The sequence below is a fragment of the Epinephelus moara genome, chromosome 3 (assembly GCF_006386435.1).
Source record: "Epinephelus moara isolate mb chromosome 3, YSFRI_EMoa_1.0, whole genome shotgun sequence".
NCBI lineage: Eukaryota > Metazoa > Chordata > Actinopteri > Perciformes > Serranidae > Epinephelus > Epinephelus moara.
In genome coordinates this window covers 29,017,212-29,032,549 of record NC_065508.1, presented here as the reverse complement: position 1 = coordinate 29,032,549, position 15,338 = coordinate 29,017,212, and the positions used below count along the sequence as shown (strand labels likewise).

At 39.8% G+C, this 15,338-nt stretch overlaps 1 protein-coding gene across 5 annotated transcripts in view; it reads left to right on the top strand.

Annotated features, from left to right (window-relative positions):
* The first annotated feature begins 2,205 nt into the window (after nucleotides 1–2,205).
* Nucleotides 2,206–15,338, top strand: part of cadm1a (cell adhesion molecule 1a) — a 599,487-nt gene continuing 586,354 nt past the window's right edge. For all 5 annotated transcript variants that reach the window (XM_050040229.1, XM_050040233.1, XM_050040232.1 and 2 more), the window contains exon 1: nucleotides 2,206–2,296. In XM_050040229.1, coding sequence (XP_049896186.1) covers nucleotides 2,224–2,296 — 73 coding nt within the window. In that variant the 5' untranslated portion in view covers nucleotides 2,206–2,223. The remainder of the gene's footprint in view (nucleotides 2,297–15,338) is intronic.

The window sequence follows — 15,338 nt, the reverse complement described above, 5'->3', positions numbered from 1 at the left end:
AAGCCACTGATATACAGGCCCAGGGGCGTAGCTCCAAATTTTGGGCCCTGGGCATTTTCTCTGTGGGCCCCCCACTCTTTCTAGATGTTCGTCTCTCTCAAATACTTTTTGATTTTGTTTTTTTGTTTTTACAAAGTCAGTTGGCTTCCTTTGTCTTTCTTTCTGTCTTTTCTTTTTTGGAACATCGATTTCCCTTTCTTGGGGAAAGGCATGACAGTGCATGTTAGTGCTCCAGCAGCATAAGTAGTCACTCACTGTCTCTAGTTGCATTTAGAGACAAATTCTAGTGCAGGGGTGGACCAAACCAATTTGCCTCAGAGAAATTCCATTATTTTTTCTATACTAGATTCAATATTTTAACCAATTTATTCAGACAATTTCAATTTAGTTATGGCACTGATTACATAGAAATAAAAAAAATACAAACAAAATCATCATCAAGTTTTCATTCCAGACTTTCTGAGGCCTCCCTCCATTTGGGACTCAAGTTAATCAGTCCCACTTTCCCCCCACTACAACGTCCCTGGTGAGGTCTCAAGTCTTTCACTCGTTGCCATGGAAATGTTAGAAAAACAATTACAGTCATGTACACCGTGATCACTGCTGTTATATTCTTCATGCAAGCACGCCAGCAGATAACAAGATATAAATCCCATGTAAAGCCTTTTTTATGAGTGAAGGAAATACATTTCTGTATAATGTATATCCTACTTGTTGTTATCCAGTTTTTTTGCCTGTATATTTGACATTAAACTTGACAACCCAAAGGGTAGGCTGCAATGATAAAATGCATTCTGATTACCTCTATAGCCTATATTTGTACATATTATCATGATGTGGTTGAATATTATTTTTGGCCTATGATTCAGGTAGCATTTTAATGAAACCCACACTTGAGTGAAAATACAGATATGGTACCAGAATATGACTCTGATAGAAGATTACGTATTAAAAGATTACTTAAATAATAGTCTTAAAGCAGCTGATATTTACTGTACTGTAGTATTAAAAGTTATTTTGTTATATTAAATGTAATTAAGTATTGAAAGTAAAAGTACAACAAAAGCTGGTAATAAAAAAAAAGTGGTCTGAATTCTGAGGATTATGAAATTTATTTCTTAACATGCACACCAGCTTAAAAATGGAGCATACATTACACTTGAAGAGGTCTTCTTCACAACTTAAAGGACTTATACAGAACATTTGTGTTCACTTATGTTCAAGAAAAACATAAATAATATAATGATGAGGGAGTGTGAGTGTGGGAGATTTAAAAAGTAACTGTTAGCAGTTAGTGGCTAACTCAAAGAAGAAGAACAGCGGCTGTAAAAGTCCGCAAATTGGGAAAACAGTGAGGTCAGGGAACTCCTTACCCTCCATGCAAGGGTCAAGTTCAGACGGTAAATGATTGTTATTGGCATGTTTTGACATTGCTATTGTTTTTAAAGCACTGCCAACACATGTTATATACACACTAGAGGCTGACGCTGTTGCGTTACATACCACGCCTGTCACGCCTCTTTTGATTCTGCAATGCTGACATGCTGTCTATAATGACACCCTGGAGTGGAGTGGTGCTTCCGCTGTTCAGTTCTGCATAAAAATGCAAAGGTGCCATAAAGAAGGGACTTTGTAGCAGCTCTATTGCGTGATCTTTGTAAAAAGAAACTACTGACTCTCTGATTTAGGGAAGTGCTTTGAAGACCCACCTGGTTGTGTAGGCAGCCGGGACCCTGGGGCCTCGAAAATCCAAAGGCTGGCCCTGCTTGTTGAAGCTACTGCCCACCACAGACAGTGCAGCTTTTGGTATAAAACACCAAATACAAAAGAACAAAAAAAAACTTTGACAAAATCTGTTGGGTTCAAGAGAGGCAGGAGCTTAAAAAGACCAGGATTGTGAGGATGGGACTCATCCAATATCACCACACACACACAGACACACACGCCTCCCTACTCAGCACTCCTGCAGTACAACACAACGTTAAAAGCACTGAGAGCATCCCTTAGTTTTTTTTATTTTCCTTTTTTAAATATTAAATAGATGCACAGAGTTGTGTAATATCACACACATTCATTACAAGTAACACGATTTATCAAAACTGCGAATTAAATGAATATGGTAAACAGTATAGTACCCTCCCTTTCTCGCATCTCATTAAGTGAGTCCCGTTGTAGCTATAGGTGAAGCTGCCTCTCTCTGCCATACTGAAGCAGGTGTCCAACATGGCGAACACTGGCAGCGGCTCTCTCGCGACTATTCTCTTTTTATTCATGTTTCAAGCGGCTCTTCGTAAAGGTAGGACTTTTCCTTTGATGTCTAAACGGAATACATACTTTCCCCTCACATTTCCATGGATGCAGATATGAAGGAGTGTCATTTTAGCAGCGTACTGGGCAATTTTTGAACGTGCGCGGCAGAGCATTTGGATGTATAATGTTGTTGAGCAAGTAAGAAAACCTAACTGTCCGTAAAGTTGAAATATAGACGGGAATGGGCACATTTATGTGTCTGCCATGTACAAAAACAGGCGTTACAGATACGTAGCCGAGGAATACATCACTTTGGTCAGCTCACCATTATAAATGGATTTGCCGCTTACACAGCTGGCAACTCTTAAATGTGGCCAATTCTGGTGTGGAAAAAAGAAATAGCGTGGTGTTGGTGTTGCTCAGGAGGCGCAGGGACATACATTTGGCATGCTTACATGGGTGTTTGTTTGCTCAGTCCGCTGGCTTGGTTACTTTTGTGGCATATTGTTCAGGAGGGAGCCTGGGCTGCTGTAAATCACAGAGAACAGCGGTGCGTTAAAGTGGAATATGCAGCAGCCCTGCCAGCGTGCAGTTTGAGCAGACGCTACAGCAAACTCTATTCACAACTCTGTCCATTTAACTGGACATGACTTAGCGAAAGAGTCGTAGAAACTAGCAGGCAACTCATGACTTATGTATAATAATGTGGCTTTTTGATGAATTCGGCGTGAAGATATCTCTTGAATCAGCACTACTTTTCCATTAAATCACAGTTTTAAGAATTCATTCACTATCGGCCATCCCGCTGGACTTCAGTGGCTTGACTATGAGAACGGCGGGTGAACCTGTTATAAAAGTTATAATTTCAATAAAACATGTGCTTCTTTGTGTTTATAAGGTTAGCCGAAGTGGAAAACACCTCAGTGTGGTCAACACTCTGTCTTTAAATCGCTCATAATACGTACGCACTACCGCTGGCACACAAGAGAAGCTTAAATTAGCGGAATTTCCAATGAGGTTCCGGGCTGTGTTGTCGTGATGTCGGGACTGGATTCGCTGTAGCAGCATCATGCATGGAAACATCAAAGCTTCGTGCGGGTGTAGTAATCTGAGTCAGACGCTTTAAAGAAGCGAATATGCTACAAATAAAGCTCGCGAGGAGTGAGGGGGAAACTGCGACATGAATTTCACACGCTTTTGGCTTTTAAACGCTCCGTGATGTTGTTGTGTGAGTGATATTTGCGAGTTGGCGGGCTGCGGAACAGACACACACGTTTATTTACCAGACTTTATAGGATGGAGTGTGTGTGTGTGTGTGTGTGTGTGTTACATGTCATCGTTATGTGCTCCGTGTTAAAGTGGTGAACTACTGAGGGATGCAACATCCAGCTTTGGGGGTTATTTATCTTTGCGCATTGATACGATGAAGATGTAGTGAAATAATAGTAGTCGGGGCAACGCACCCCCCCCGCAGCACGCGCATGCTGTTACAAACTAGAAACCCGTTCAAATAGGTTACACCATTATATAACTGGTTAAAGTGGCTCTGGTGTGTCTCAGCACTATTTGTGTGCCGTTACACCCTCTCCGTAAGTCACTTCATTACAAACAAAGTTATTCGGCGCAAAGCTGCTCCAGAATATAAACCCTTTTTCTGCTGAGTCCGAGCATCTTCACAGTGAGAATGACAGGGAGGCAGATGTCGCCGTTTGTCACATTGTGGCTTATCCAGCAGGCTTTAATCCATTACGACGTTTTATCCATTAAAATGGACGCACACTGATTACACTTAAGTCAGTTAAACAGTCCTGTGAACCAAGGCAAGGTTCTGTTGATCTTTGGACAGTGGGTAGTGCTGGTGCACCTTCATGGAAATGGCTCCACTGATTTCAAACAAAGCTCAGGCCGCCGCTTACACAAAGCATATCAATTATTTACCTCCGGCTGCATACTGTAGGCTCTCATTGTGCTAAGCATTAGTATGTTTTTTTTCTTCTTCTCACTCAATACAAATAAATGGAAGTTGGTGCTAAGAGGGGAAAGAATTGCAGTGCAGTCAGAGAGATGGCTGCATTAATTAATTTCACCCCCAACTAGAAGTTCCATTTTGGCACACAGGCTCACCTCACACGGTCATCAAATCACACAAGTGCTCCAAATGAAATGGATTTATGAGAAAGCATTCACAGTTCGCTGCGTTGGACTGCCGTGGCTCTTGTTTCAGATGGCTGAGTGGATACAGTGTACCTCCAGTTCATCCTTTGGAAACAGGCTAATAAGTGATATGTCTTGTGTGATCTGGCAGTCATAAGTCTATACATTTCAGAATATTTAAGACAGTTCAACGGACAGGAAACTAGAATTCACAGCGTCTTAGATTGTCCTCATAATATCTCACACAATCGTTGTATAGTCAGATAAATAGAAATTCAGTGATGTTATTCTTTCTTCAAAGATAAAGGGCTCCAGCTGAGCACTGAGATGACCACCCCACTATTTTTAGACAACAAAGAAATCTAACGTCTGATTTTATTGTATTGCGGTAATTGGAGAGAATATGCACTGTAAAACACATTTTCACCAAAATAAGCACACAGAGAGATGTAATAAAATGTGTATATTTTTGTATCTTAATTAAGTGGGCACACAATCTTATAACAATCAGATTGCAGTCCTGAGTTTGGCTTCCACGAATAATTAGAGTTGGTTGTTATTGTGACATTTTTCATGTAGATTCTCCGCCCAATTTCACTTACTTTAATGAAATCGTGATTCATAGATGTGTACATTTTAAGTTTTATTTATAGGAGGCACTTTTCTGTTTCAGATAACGCATTGTTATGTTAGAAAAAATGGAAGTACTGACTGAAATAACTCATAATCATGCAGCCCCGTAGTGGTTAAAACTTCCACGCAGGCATATCTTGCATTGTGGTATGTTATTAAAATGTCCGTCATTTAAGTCATCTTTGTGCAACTCCCTTCTGGCTCTGCGTAGAAGTGTTTAGCGAGTCCGATTGTAATGCAGATTATACGCTTGGAACACCAGGGACACGGTGCTTTACAGGTGTTTAAAGAGTGCCAACGCAGCACGCTCTGACCACAAGCTTGCTGAGACTTGAAAACTTGGTAAGGCAATCCATCAGATTTAGTGGGAAGCGTTTCTGCTTTCATTTTTGGGAAGTTATGTCATGGTGCAGCCGTGCAGGTGAGAGCTGGGGCTGTTTATGTGTTTAATACAGGGAACATGTACTGCACACTCACATGACTTATAAAATAAATATTGGTATGGAAACAGATGACTTAAACATAATCTTAGGTTTTTTTTTTCTCGGTTTACATGGCTCCTGTGTGTTTGATCTTGGATACTGATAATGTTTCTTATCTATGTTTCATGAAGTTGCAGTGGAAAAGAGCGCTAGTTGTGTAGATGTAAGCTTTGCCAGAGAATTCAATATAATTCTGAAAGTTTAGGTTGCTTGTTTTCAGTGTGCAAATAATCATGCTGTCTTCAGACAATGGACGGGAGTAAGAAGTTCGCTTTGGGACTTATTACTTTGCAGTGGTACAACTAGGGCTGGGCGATATGCTTGAAAATAATATTGCAATATTTTTATACATGGTATATATCTTGATATCATTAGAAATAACTTAAATCCCATTATAATAAAGTCAAAGTATTGTTATAATTAAATAAATCAAAGCAGAACCACTGGTGCTTTTATTCTGAAGCACCAGCTCATCTCGGACCGGAACTTGAACTTGAATTGGTCAACAGGTGTTGTTAGCATTTAGCAAAAAGTTAAGCAGTTTCTGCCGAACCTTTAAAAGCGAGGATTTATTTACTGTCAGCTGGAGACAAACCAACAGCTCTCCAGTTCTTATATTATTAATTTTTGCAAGCCGCACTGGTGCTCCATGGTCGCATAATGCGACTAAAAAGTCGGAGGTGTGGATCTTTCTTTTTGTGTGTGTGTCTGTGAGAGAGTGACGGCCACAGAGGAGCACCGAAGCGAGTCTCAAGCTGGTGGCTTAAAAAAATGTGACGATTTAAACTGAAGGTTCACGATATAGTCATTTTACACACCCCACATGGAACATGCTGCAGCAGCGCCTGGTGCAACATGAGTTAATTCACCTATTTTCTGTTAGCATTGTCACACCTTTATTGACTGAGATACAGCATACTTTATTTGAAGCAAAAAGTTTTTAATATGGAGTATAAAGCATACATTTATACCTAACCAAAAGCGTTATTTTGTTTCTGTATGTAAGGGTTTATTGGCTTGAGTTCACAGCCGATGATGAGTGCATGAACTACTACCTCATCGTGATGATCGCAGGATTGTTCATAAGTTAATCAGAGCAAAGAAATGTGATGAGATCTCCAAAAATCTCTCATACAGCCCCTGAAAGGAGTTGTATTTCTGTAGTCAGAGTTTAAGCTGCAGTTTGCATGTATTTGCCTTGAATACACAATGGATCTCAGATGTGATTGTTTACTCCCCCCCACCCCACCCCATCAGCTCATTTAAGATTTGATCTCCATCCATGCTGCCTGCTTGTCCCTCGCCACCCTCGAGCCTGTTGTGCTCTCCACAAGACATTTGTCGCTTCTCTTAGAAAATAAATGCTAGGCGCTGTGCCGTGCTGTCATTGTTTTCGGGGAATTGCAGTTTTTGAGAAAGTCCCCACTTAATGGGGTCTTACAGGCCGGAAATGAGGAGGTGAATCTTGATATTTAACTGTAAACATTAGTTCTGTACATCAGTTATTGAGCGAGTTAAGTCTGGTGTTGCAGTTGTGATTAACAGACCTGTATGACATTAACTTGGAGGCAGAAGTTGAGTTCTGTGTTAGCTGCACACAAAGCAGTCCTCCCTCACTGATGAACTAGACACTCATAATCTTGTTTTCATATTCTGTGATCACGCACTCATTTAAATCATACTGTTTTTCAGTTCTTGCACAGCTACTTTTGTAAAACAAAAGACGGGCTTTTGAAGAAAAAAAATGTCTGTATTCGATATCAGGTATTGAGAAAAGGATTGTTTTAGTTTCCATACCAGAGCTGAGGTGTTATGTCTGCACTTCTGTGGATGAATTTCAAAAGACACTTGGCCTTAAATGGGACACCCTTATCTGGCACATATCTCACTCTGCATTTTTCTCACCTCCTTTACTGATTGTAAAGAATCTCCGTGCTGCGAAAAAGTTTTCTCACAGCAGATGATGTTTGTGGCACCAAAGTGCATGTCATCACAAATTTGTTAACTCATCATTACCATGTACAGAAAGCTCTAAAAACAAAGTTTGTTTCATTAACATGTTTTAGTCAGTTGACAACTTGTTTTAAGAAGACATTTTTGAGTATCATGGAATTAAAATAAATCAGTTAGAATATCTTAATTGAAATAGGTTGACCAATAAATGTCAACACAACTTTTGGATACATATTAAGTTGCTTTAAGTTAAAATTTATTTGCACATTCTGATATAAAAGAGCAGAGAAAAAGGAAATAAAACAGTTCACATGTGCAGGTGAGGTAGAAAGCAACAAAGGGCTTTTCTAGGGACTGAAAGAAAGAAAGAAAGAAAGAAAGAAAGAAAGAAAGAAAGAAAGAAAGAAAGAAAGAAAGAAATATACATTGATTTAAAAATACAACATCATGATGATGATGATGATGATGAAGAAGTGAAATATAAATAAAAATACATATCATATCTAAAAATACATATCTACATATCGTATCTATGAATTGTTTATTCTCGTGTCTGGCCGTTTCAACACCACTTATGAGTTTATTCCGACATTTACAGAAAAACATTATTCTAGTGCCGTCACGCTGATACAAAGCAAATAAATAACAGTTAACAATCCAACACAAAAATAAATACCTAATGCCAATTAAACAGTTAAATGCTCAGAGTAAAGAGTGTAGGAGGACGGAGAGGAGAAGCAACAGGAATGAGAATACTACATTCATCTACTGGGCAAAATGATGCTTTATAATATCCACGCTAGGGCCGACTACTGTGCATAAGTTGTGTGTTTCCTTCTGGTCCAGGCTTAATGAATATAATTAGATATTGCAAATATGTGAGTATCAAAAAAGCTATGTAATTCCATCAGGATTCTGGGACTAGGGCTGGGTGATGTGTCTTGAAAATTATATCACAATATTTCTAGGCTGTATCTCGATACACGGTATATATCTCGGTATCTTAAAGTCTCTTCATTAATGCCAGGACTGAGGGACAAAATCAGATATAACAATATTTCTGACCAAATACCCTCTCTGATGCAAAAACTTTGTATGGATTAAGTGGGTTAAGGCAAGCGTTCTAAGGTAAGCACTTTACTGTATTGCAGCCTTTAAAACAAGGGAAAAAATACCATTTATGCCACATCACGATACAACAATATCCAAATCTAAGATGATATATAGTCTTATATCTGGATAACGATATAGTATCTTCATATTGCCCTGCCCTAACTGGGACATGCCTACCTGTTTTGGTACTTTGTCAGAAAGAATTTTCCTTAGGTCGCCATAAAACGGACAGTACAGGAAGTTTCACGCTCTACTTCCCCGAGCTCACAGTGATGACATAATCTTTGATCTACTTAAGTTCCATTGTACAGACCAGTTTCAATACGTAGAGGTCGTATTCCAGAGCAAATCTGTGCACAGAGAGAACACAGGCTCTCAGATAGATGATACACAACATATTTTCACTTTCATACAATGTTTTAAACAGACAATATGTTCGTAATTTCAGTTTGTGATGATCGAACACTACAAACATAAAGTAGGATGCAGAAACACAGCAGCCACTCAACACAGATGATCTATACAGGATTTTTTTTTTCAATTAAATTACCTTTAAGTTTCAACTTAATTAAGTTTTTTGAGGTCAAAGTAAATCATGTTGGTTGTACTAAACTAATTGAGTTTGTCTGATTATAAAGACTTATAGGATTTATTCAATAATTGCAGAGTTGGAACTGCTTAAAAAAATGCATGCAAATTGTTACCTTAATTAAATCGAACCTGTTGATGATTTTTTAGAGTGTATGGGTACTGAAGAGCTAAATTGGTGCTGTTACGGCTGCAGAGTTTTATTGGAGTTTTCCAAAACAGTCTAAATGCCGTTCTACAGATTGTTTCTGCCCCGACGAAAATAACTAACTGAAGAGTTTATTTCTCTCCATGTAAAAACTTTCGGCGTGAAAATTGCCTTTTTTTTTTTTTTTTGTTATCACTGTGAACTGGTACAAAACGTGGCCTACAGGCAGCTTCCATTACAAAGTAAGCCTGTATCAGCCTCAGTCGAATCCTCGTACAGCGTGGTTTGGCTCTGAGTCAAGCTGGTAGGAGCCCTGGTGATGGAAAACAGGTGTGGAAATGGACTTGTTCTCCCTCTGTGCCCCCCAGCAGCCTCTCCAGCTGTAATGAAGAACAATGGCTTTATTCCTGAAGGGAGGGGACCCCGTGTGACCCCTCCTCCCTCCTCCCTCCTCCCTCCTCCTCCTCCTCCTGCCCCAGCCAGTCGACAGTGACTCCGCTGGCAAGCCAACAGATGACTGGGCTGGGTCGCATCTGGCCTCTGTGCACTTAGTGTAATCAAAGAGAGAAAAAAGGTTTATGGCCTACTTGTTAGTGAGCCGTCTACTGATGGGATGTCAAGTAAGCACCCTCCGATTCCAAATCTCTTGAGGGTTGTGGAGGGGGGGGGGGATGAGGGGGTGGGCGTGGGCAGCAATCTGCCATTCTGAAAGCAGCCTATTGGCCTCGGTATCGAATTAGACTGCGCTGTACAGTTTCGACAATCTGGCTGTGAAAGAAGCGAAATGAGTCAAATTCAACTGACGTTTGAATATTTATGATCGTATTTACATAATGTTGATGTACAAAAGGCTACTGAGGTGAATGCAAATATTTTCCAAACATCACTTGTAGGAGTCTTGTCCGGCTGAGGCCTCTAGCGAGTGTGTGCTCATTTAAAAAAATCAGTAAATCGCTTTAAGAGTAAGAACGTCTAAGGAGCGAAGGCATTACAAGGCTGTGATGCATTTATTCAGGGATTAGAGTAAACATGTCTTGTATACGGTACTTCTTCACTTTAAGTCATGCTGTACTTGACATGCAAAAAAAAAAAAATCCCTCAGCCAATTAGAATTTAAAGGGCCACTCCAGTGATTTTACACATCGAGATCTGTTTACTTGTTATGGTTGGTGCTACACAGACAGACTGTGATAACAGTTGCACAATGTCTTTTGTGGCTCTGGGGGAGCTTTGTCAAGTTTGAGAAAATATCCCTGATGATGTCTTGAGAGTTTTCTCTGCTTCAGCTTGGACAGATTTATAATAAAAAGCCTGTGTTCCAAACCGGGGGTATGGAGTTTTAAGGCGTCAGCAGTTTTTTGGAGCTTGACCCGTACTTGAGGCTAAAAGTCAGAATAACTCAGCCTCCACTTTCTCGTTATGGAGCATTCTTGTTTTTAATCAGTCTCTTGTGACTCTCCCAACTTTGTGGAAGCTCGATGCAAAATCACTCTTTAAGTGATTTTGTTTTTTCACCTGCATTTTTATCTCAAACAAGGCACTTTGTAGAGGAATTGTAGGATGTATGTTCAACACAGTTTTCTTAGGGCTGGGGTGATTCATCAATTACGGAAATACACTGATTTGCAAACGTGCGTCTGCATGTCGCAACTTAGTTAGGAGGTAGTGTGGCCAAGGTGGTCTGCGCTCAGTCAGTGCAAAGAATCCTCCAGGAGAAAAAGCTATAGCTCAAATGTCTCACTCTCACACATACTTCATATAGGAGCACAACTGCTATGCATAGACACAAGCGAAAGCACGCTGGAGCACTTTGCAGCAAGACAGCATTGTCCTGTGTACGTTTTGCCCCCATCCAGGCAGGATGAGGGCAGGATTATCGACAGGATTATCAACATACCGAACATGTTTCCATCAGTAGTTGTCGCCTAAATTTTCTGCACTGCTGATAACGTAACACTCTGCATCATCTAATGTTGTTATGCAGCCATTTTATGTTTTCTTTTACTTTAATGTCCATGCATAACTAACATTAGAGACTGTTGTTACAGCCCGCAAATCGTTTTGGTTATTTTCCCTGAGCCACACTGATGCAAAAACACATTTACCAGTGATTACCTAAACTGCATGCTACAGTGATGAAGTAAATCCATGTCATAACCATTTTAAGTCAAGCATTAAGTAAAAATATTAATTCTCCAGTTCAGGGAAAGAGCTGCTTTGATTTACAGCGATTAAATTAATCTATGTGCCACAGCATTCCAGTATATTTCTGATCAGGCATCTGTCATTATTATTATTAATAATTTATTTTTATTTGTTTCTTTGGAAATTCTCTTAAAATATGCCACTATTGTCATTTTTTTAAAAAGAGAATTATTAAATAAAACTTTTAGATATGAATGAGACAAGTTTTGATATATATTTTGGCCATATAAATTGTTGGTGTAATTGAGTAATAAAGAAAAACATCTTTAGAATAATCAATAAATAAGTTGTGAGATTAATTGGCAAAAAAAAAAAAAAGGTAGATTAATGGATGCCCTAGAGAGCCCTAGATGCCCTTTTTTTCATCAGACATGTTGGTGACCGAGGTCCGCGCCACAGAAAGCCCCCTCTGTGGTCATGTTCTGATAAAATTAGAGATCAGTTCAAACTAGTGAGACCAATCTCCAGCTTTAGTGTCATTTGTGCAAAATGCATATAGGACTTTAGCACTTCCTCCCCGTGACACTCGCTTCTTCTTCCTGTCACTTCTTTCATTCAGTGAGAAATGAGCCTGGTAATATTTTGAACCTTTACTAAATAAAGTCAGTGCAGCTGTCATCTTTGAGCAGGATTGACTTTTCTTTTTTGGAGCAAAATGTTTCTTAGTCATCACTCGCCACTTTTTCCTCCTGTCTGTCTGCGTTACAGCACCGCCACGGCTCAACTGTCACTGTCAGAGACATACAGTGATTGGCTGTGCTGCGCTACGTCATGCAAATAAAAGCATGTGACTGGGCGGAAAAGAACCTCAAGTCAAGACCGAGACAGTCCGTCCTGCTGTCAGCTTACTCTCTGCCGATTAAGCAGCTGCGAGGACTCAGGTTAAATTAATCAAATTCAGACATCATAAGGTGTTATTCTGGTGATTCTCTGTTGGCCTGTAATGCTGCCATCTTCACTTCCCGCCTATTTCAACAGCTTTTCCCTCTCGTCTCTCAATCTGACAGAAAAATTCTATTTACTTTAAAGGTGGAAATTTTGTGTCAGGGTTGTAATATAAGTTTTTTGTTTTGGTCAATTAGCCTGCACTTTGGCGTAGAGCTTTAACCTTGACAACTTCAGGCCAGATTGTCACTAGTTTTGCTATGGATTTGACAACCCAACTGCCAGAACAGATGTTGGCATTGTGTGTTTCTGCAAACCATAGATATATTACATTTCTGTATTAGCATGTAGCAGATATAATGAAACTTTATGTTTCTTTACGTTTCAACAAAACTGTGGTTAACGTGTCGTTAGGTTTAGGAACAAGAACTTTTTGGTTATTGTTGGGAAAAGATCATGTTTTGGCTTAAAATAATAAAATGCTTTTGATGGCACAATCCAGGCAGGAAATGCAGCAGTGTCGCGGTAAAACAACAACCACTCTTTGCTGCACTATCCCCAGTGGAAACACAGTGAAATGCAACGATAACTTGCTAAAGTCTCGAAGGGTGGTCTGCAGCTCGGTGACACGCCATCCACCATCCCGTCTACCTCCTGATGACAAAGTCAGCTCAAACACTACGTCACTTTAGAAATGTCCATATGATATGTGTAAAATAGGGATGCACAATATTGGATTTTTGCAGTTATCTGATAATGTCAATTGTTTAACGACTAATGTCTCCGATAACCGATACTGATATCGCTATATCCACTTTTTTCTCCACTTATTTTAGTGAACATCAAGTCTCTTCTATAGTGGAATTAACATTATATCCTACATGCGTACTCTTAGGGGCCTTCCTAGTGTAGTGGTTAGAGCACCCATCCTGCCGGGGTTGACGTCAGCAAAGGTATGCAGTCGCAAGAGGTTCCCACCGCCGAACCAAAACGGGATTAGATTCCTTGAAAAGGCTTCAGGATAAGAAGCAACTCTGGAATCTGAACCAGGCCGCATCTCAAGCCTGTTGTAGACAGGAGGTTCCAGATGTAAAAGCGGATTCATGCATACTCTTATCGTGATGGCCCACTCGCAGATGGAGACGTGAAGTACATTGCTTTTCAATGTTTGTAATATTCATTCATTGCGCAAAGTAAGAAAAAGCATGTTGGCCGATTCCGGTAGTTGATTTTAAAGCCAAGATCGGCCAATACTGATGACATGCCGATATTATCGTGCATCCCTAGTGTAAATCGAATATAATACGAATGTAATATATCTGTGGTTTGCAGTAACGTCCAAATCCAACATTTTCTTCTGGTGATTGGACTCCCAGAGCATGATTCAATGTTCTTATGGTAACTTCCTGATCCTTCCTCTTGATGTTGCGCTTCAGGCTTACTCTCAAGCAGTTTGTTGTATGGGGTCTGATATTATTTAGAAACAGTGGCTCGTGCAGCAGCTTGGTTCCAATTTTTTGCTGACAGTGTCACCTAAACTAGCTCTTAAAAACTTTAATTTAACCTCCCAATGTGAGATTGGGGGGTTAAAATCAGAATACCATGGCTCCTTTCATCAGCAAGTCAACAGTCGATCCGATTTCATCAGCAGGTCGTCAACTAGAATCTGAGATCCACCATAAAAGAAAATCAACTTGAGTTTTCTATTCTCTCTCATGGAGAAACAATGAGGGAAAAAAGAAAAGAAATGTGGCCTTTTATTGTGAAGCCCAAGGAGGAGCCTTGGCAACATCAGAGAGCAGCCTTAGGCAGGTGGATCTGCCCCGCGCCTCTGACACATGGAAGCAATCCTGACCAAACACTGACAACTGGGATAACACACACACACACACACACACACACACACACACACACACACACATGCGTATATGATCACAAGCCAAAAAAAAATCCAATTGCATAACAGCAGAAAAAAACGTGACCACAGAAAAAAAACTATCCTACATAAATTTACGATGTGAAAATTTTGGACTACAAAAAATTGGCTTTGATTAAGAAAGCACATTTTCATGCTGATATAAATATGATTATGGCTACTGTTTTGGCACTAATGCTTGAAATGATTAAAGAAAGGTTGAAATGAATACAGTGCTGGTATGAAATAACACATTTAAATGCATTGCTTTCCTAACAGAATTCAACCCCTGTGGATTTTTCCCACATTCATTGTGCCGCTGGCTGAATACATGCTTGATTAAATTCTCGTGTAGTTGTTAACAATCTCCATGCCATGCATTTTCAGTACTGGCCTTTATTTACATTACCAGCAGAGAGAATCAAGCCATTATTTGGAACAAGGTTGTATTAGAGACAGTCATTTAGTTTTAATTTCTCCCTCATCTTTGGTTAATAATAAATTCTTCCATATTTAACTGTTGTGTTCATACAGCCAGTATAATGCACTTCAGTCATGCCTTACTGTACACATACAGAAATACTGTTTTCATTCACTAATTATTTCCACTTGGTGGTTTTGGATTATTGTTAAGGTACAGTCAGTAAAGATGTTTCACATTAAAAGTCTCCAGTCTCCTCAATTGGTATAATTCCTTCCTTTTTTTTTTTTTTTTGTGGAGAAGTTCCGATAACCTTTATTCCATCCCGATTTCCAACACTTGGACTTTGGTAGGGTTGGGAACGATTAACCGATACGACCGGATATCCGGTTTGACAAGCGAGAGATATGGCTGCGTCGGTAGCAGCCTCCTCAATCGATACGAATCAGCCATGAATCCTTAGATGAATCGATTGTAGAGTCATGGATTGGGTATCGCGAGACTAGCAATCGGTTGACTGGCTTTAACAGTTTGCATCTCTGAAACAACGCGAGAGCTGGCGGCATGCTCCGTAGCAGGCATTACTGACAA